A 6,000-nucleotide genomic window follows, 5' to 3' on the forward strand; every position below is an offset into this window, starting at 1 on the left:
GTAATGTGCTTACCTTCTTTTATAATGGAAGAAATAGTACATTTATCAACAAAGCATTAAGTTGCTGTCTTCTCATTATACTTAGAAAAATCTGAGTCTTTTCAGGTTTTTCCCCTTGCTCTTGCCCACTCTGGTAGTTGAAACTGTTTTCTTTCTTCAGATTTTTCAATATTAGCTGGAGGGCGTAATTTTTCATTTTACTGATTTTTTTTTTTTTTTTTTTACTCCCTCTGCACCTGTTTTCTCCCAGCATTCCCTGAAAAAAGTGAAGTTTTTATGAAGTTCAGTAGAGCCCTGCTGTTGCCAGTCTATCTCTCACTGCAAGCACACATTAATCCTAGTAGTGGTTTTCAGTGTGCTCCCCTTTACCATGCTTGTAGTCACTGATGATAGCTCACTTAGAAGGGCAAACATCTAGTGCCAGGTGGGAACCATCAGGCTAAATAGCAGAGGTGGGGCTAGCTTTGGTATAGACAGGCATAAGAGCACACAAAGCTATGCAGCCCACCTCATTATTGGGAGCACAATTTAAAAAATCCTAGAAGGTTTTATGTTTCTTTTGTTGTTCTTTTTTAACAATGAAGAATAACTGTAATCTGGGGAGTTTGTTCAAAATGATATTTGGCTTACTCCTTACCTAGTGCACCAGCCGTCCCTTGGGAAAAGGCCAGTTAGATCATAGCTGAAACAGTGAATGTTTCAGTTTTCACCTTTCAGCAGTCAGTTCTGTTTCAGGTGTGTACGTTGTTACGGTTTGGGGTAAGAGCAGCTGCCTTCTGTTAGGTCACTTCCATGCAATTAGTGGCCAAGGCAAGTTCATCCCTCAGATTTCATTTGCTTAATCAGGTGTCAACAATTTTTGAGAAAAATAATATGCAAGAAGACATCATAAATGTAGAGAGAATTTCATTACTCAGAAGGACAGCAAAATGTTAACACTCCAAATATTTAATCATCATAAAAATGTTATGAGTAGCTTCACATCTTATTGTCTTCAATATTTTTGCAATGTTTTTTAAATTCTGACAACATAGAAATCAATAAAAATATAAGAACAGAAAATTTGGAATAAGCAAAACAAAGCAATTTATTCATTATGTGGAAGATTCTAGTATTCTTTGACTTATTAAAGGGCAGAATATGCTCCTGTGTGGTATTAATGTTCTGATGGAAGCTATTAAGTAGCTTCCAGGTCAGAAGAGAGAGAGAGAAGGGGCTGGGAACTGTCAGGATATAACTGTGCATGCTTGGCTTGGAAAAAACACTTACGAAGTGTATATCAAAGCTGTAGGACCAAATAATCATAATGTTTTTAAAAAGCTTCATTTGAAGAATTCCAAGTATTTCCTATACTTATTGCACAGAAAGAAAATAATATGGATTCTGAGATAACTATCTATTTTATAATAAATTTGTCAGCTCCTTTGCCATCATCACGGTATTTGGAATAAAAAAATTTGGCAGTGTTTCTGTTAACAGTGTAGCACCCCACATTGTCCCCTGCTGCTTGCCAGGTAAACTGAAAATTGGAAAAGGACCAACAACTTTTCTGAAAGATTGTAACTGTTTGTTCTGTCTCTGAAACTGCAACTTCTCTTCACAAATTTCATTTTCATGTGCTTTTCCATGGCAAAAAAAAGCATAAATCTTATTCATCTTCCTACCCCACAGGAAACATCACTGACTTTTCTATTTTTAAGAATCTTAATTCTTCTTGTAAGTTACACGTGATGTGAATTTGTTTTAGTGAAGACTGTTCCCATTCCAGGTTTCTGTTTCAGCTTTGAAACTGGTTTTACAGGAGTCTTGTTGGAGTAGTTTAAGTTTTGCTTTCAAATAATTAGAGTAAAGGTTAAATCAGACTAGTGTTACAGCCATGGTGAGGTTTTGTTTATTTACTTTTGTGCAATGCATGATCAGTTATTGAGAAATCTCTGTAGATTTCGTTTAATGAAAATATTCCCTGAACATCTGGACACATTTTTTAGTTGTAGATGGTGCAAAATGACTTGTTCTGCTTCCTTTTCAACTTTTTAGGATTAATAAAATATATTTTAGCAATTACCCACTGAATTTATACAGTTTCAGTGAAGTCACAGACCATTTTGTTTCATTACTTGTAAGCCCCACTGTACTCCAAGTACAGCATACAGGCTGTGACTGTTGTCATGGCTGAAACAGCAAAATTTTCAAAGGGTTTGTATCACCAATTTCTGTAGTTTCTGTGAATGTGAAAATATAAAATTGTACCCACTTCCACTACACACAATAATTCCCTATTAAATTAAAAAAGTTCTGTTTACACTGCACACATCTGTTTTATCTACCATTTGCAGTAGTGAGACTTGATTGTAATTATACTCAGTGTTTTCATGCATATTACTCCAAACCACCTAATATATTCTGTTTTGAGTGACTCTGAATAATGGTGATAATGCTGTCAGTGGCACATGCGTGTACATGCCATTTTGTTCAACCAGTCACAGAAGGTAATTTTCTTTGAAATCCCAAAGGTAGAGAGAAGTGCCACAACAAGTAGCTTACAGAGATCTATCCTTCTTGGATATATAAGCTGATAATTTCTACCTGCAACATATAAATCCATACAGGACATAGCTGGAAAGATGTTTTTCAGGCCTGACCTTATCATATCACTAAAGTGTTTCCTGTCCAGTGACTGCCTCTCTCAAATTCCAAGCCACCTACAGAAAGGAGTATAAATGTCTTCATCTGGGTGATGTAGAAGCAGTGAATTTCTTTTGTAACTAAGAAATTGAGCTGGGGAGGAGAATATACTTCTAACCATCAGTTCACTGTGAAAAGGCAAAAAATAGATTTAACTGAGTACTTTATTTAAGTGTGATGTGCATCAGCTGTACTGAAATCCAAAGATACTATGGGGGTCATATTTGTGCCATCTACCATAAACTTCTGCAGAGCACCGAACAGATTCATGCCAGAGCTCATGATGATGGGTGTTCAAGTTCTTTATATATTCAAGGGAGAGAAGTAGGCAATTCCAGAGGGTAGTTCAAAATACCTGACTTACATCCTGATGGTAAAGAGAATGAATACTCCTGTGTCTCCCCTTTATCTCTGACCCCAAATATATTAAACTGTGCTGTCAAGAAAGAGAAAAGAGATAGGAACATTGGCTTTGTCTATTTGAAGCAGGAGTGATCATGATAGATTTTTAAGTAGATTAGTTATTTTTTATATTACTTACTGATATGTTTTCCTGACATTGAATATTGAAGTGCACGTTTCTGATATGTGTTTCTATGTTTTTAGACTTTTTATGCTCTCCTTTTGCTTTCATTTTAGGAAAGCAGTGTATGGGGCTTGTGGATCTGGATCGGGCATGGGCTGCGGAAGGACGAAATTATTCTGTCCAAGTGATATCTATGGAGCCAGAGAGTTGTTCCCCAAAGAACAATATGCTTGTGGGCACCCCTGCTTAGAGTGTGAAACTTGCATTTAATTTGAAGTTGAACATAAATCCTTGGTGCATAATGACATCCAGCAGATACGAGCAGAGCTGGGAGCCAGACATCAGGCATCTTGAACTCATTGTGTTTGGAAAATGGAAGCAGCAGGAACAGTCTTAGAAAATGCACTGCCTGCAAAGCATCACAGATCATACTTGTAACATGTTATTGAGCAGCTTTTGGTTCTCTTATTGGGAAGTTTCTTGATGTGACACCTGTCCATGGAATCGTATCCACCAGCAAAAGTTCAGAAGAGAGTTGGTCTCATTGAAGGGAAAACGATTTGCTTTTCAGTAAAGCTGTCTTGGCTGCTTCAAAATTGCATTCATGTTCAAAACAGCATTCGTGCCCAGAGGCAGAACATTTATCTACCAATAACGCAAATCAACGGGGAACTGAAAAGATCAAATTTATAGTGTTACTGAAGGCAGGCTTCGGGTGGTGGCTTGACTTTACTAAAGAATTCCATGCTACTGTAGCAAGATTTTTCTTAATAAAGTTCGCAGAAATACTTCTGGTATCATTCTGCTTATAGAAAAATGTATTCTGATTTATCAATCCTTAAAAAAAAATTTTTGTATCATCTTTAAATATGATGCAGGATTTCTGTGATCGGGTATTTGAAAGTATGTGTAGTTAAAGAAAGTAGAACTCTATTCATTGACCAGACAGCAGGAAATGGTGAACATATCAGCAAACTATTACTTCACTGCCACCTCTGCTAGTTGAAGTGTATTGCTTTCCATTCTTAAGAGACTCACTGACAAAAGCAATATTGAAGAACAAATCGTGTCTATATACATCATTTCCATTTATTTTCACATCTGGTTTAAAATTTGAAAAAAGTTGCAGTTGTGGAACTATGTGAAAAGATCAACCACAGATGTGCTACTGTAAAATGAAAATATATGCTCTGTACTCTGATTGGAGGACTTTTCTACTCTAATTTCAAATCATTTGTAGATGCTGTCACAATGGAAAATGAAATTTTTCCTTCACGATTACAGGTTCAGTACATTTATGAATTCTGCCATGGATTAGTTTAAATATATTCAAAGTCTCATCAATGTGAACATATCTTCAGTGAGTGTTGCAAACCGACCTACAGGGCAGCAAAAGATGTTGGAGAGAAAAGGGACCATGAAATTTGTTGTTCCTTATAAAAGTTATATCCCTAAAAGATCTAAATATTTGGGGGTTTTATGTGAAGTCTGAAGGAAGCTGCACTGTTTTATTTGGAAGCACAAAGGTATGTAAGTAGGTATGATTTCAGACCTTTAGTCTGAGTTCTTGAGTAGATAATGTGGTAGTACTTTTTCTGGAACTTTTTATAACCACAGAAGGAGTTGGGGGTTGGAAGGATGTAGCCTGAATATAAAATATGTGGCAGCACCAACTGCTTCCAGGCTTTTCTCTCATACTCACCCAAAGAGAACTTAATTTTAAGATAGCTGTGTCTCAAGTCTGAACATTATTCCAGTTAAATTAATTTATTTAGGACTCCGGGTATTATATCTGGGAGAGAAAATGTCTGTTCGCCAGCTTTTTGTGCTGAAAGAAGAACTCATCAAGGTAAGGCACCTAATGCAAGCTTCATTGTTGTTCATGGTAAGGATTTTCACCAGGCTGTGCTCCAAGCAACGGATACTAATATGTTGGTTTTAAATATGGTGATGTTGAATATTTTACATGTTCTAATATTGCACAATATTAATTAGCTTTCAGTAGACCAAAAACCTGTACTGTTATGTACTTCAAAATTTCTGCAGTATCTCACTAGCCTATAGTTTTTGAATCCACCAGAAAGCAGAGAAGGGGGAGTGCATTTGAGATGTGCCATGGGGAGCATGGGTGTCACTGAATAAAAGATAAAGCTGGGGTTTTTGAACAGGAAGAAACAGTCTTTCTTGGAAACAGAGGTGGAACCTCATTTGGACAAGCATCCAAGAGGTCATTAGATACTTGGCACAATCAAGAAAAATAGTTAAAGTCCTATAAGAATCCAAATACCAGTCTCTGGTTTTGGGAGGGGGAGGGGGGCTTGGTCATTTTTTAAGTACTTGTTTTCATGTTAATGAGACAGTTTCCCATAGGTGTGCCTATTTATGACTTAAAATATTTTATTTTCTGAATGCAGACAGGAAATATCCCACAGATGCAGCAAAAATCTGCTGTCTAGTGTAGACCTAGGCTTCACAGGAAGAAAAAGATTTACAGAAGCAGTGGAGAGAAACAGCAAAGTTAGCGTGGTGTTTATGTGCATCATAGCATTCACTTTTCTTGGATGGTCCACACTATGGAAAGCAAGTTTTGTGACAGGGTGCTTCATAGGTTGTGGGTACTCTGATGACATTTTGTTGTACCGATCACCCATAAACCTTGCAGGATAGTGAGACTGCATCCCATTTGTAACACTGCTTTTTGACCTGGTCACTATCAGTATCAACGGGCTCTTGTTTCTTTTCCTGTCAGGAGAATAGAACCTTTCTCTTGACTAAGGATGGAGGTGCAC

The 6,000-nt window shown here is 37.0% G+C and overlaps 1 protein-coding gene across 6 annotated transcripts in view; it reads left to right on the forward strand.

The window, feature by feature from the left end:
• The window catches only part of GSTCD (glutathione S-transferase C-terminal domain containing), an 89,611-nt gene extending 85,122 nt beyond the window's left edge, over positions 1-4,489 (forward strand). For 5 of the 6 annotated variants that reach the window (XM_064510550.1, XM_064510551.1, XM_026108671.2 and 2 more), the window contains one exon: positions 3,325-4,489. In XM_064510550.1, coding sequence (XP_064366620.1) covers positions 3,325-3,461 — 137 coding nt within the window. In that variant the 3' untranslated portion in view covers positions 3,462-4,489. The remainder of the gene's footprint in view (positions 1-3,324) is intronic. The other variant, XR_010388913.1, reaches the window with a different exon arrangement.
• The last annotated feature ends 1,511 nt before the right edge of the window (positions 4,490-6,000 follow it).

Source organism: Dromaius novaehollandiae, chromosome 4, assembly GCF_036370855.1.
Source record: "Dromaius novaehollandiae isolate bDroNov1 chromosome 4, bDroNov1.hap1, whole genome shotgun sequence".
NCBI lineage: Eukaryota > Metazoa > Chordata > Aves > Casuariiformes > Dromaiidae > Dromaius > Dromaius novaehollandiae.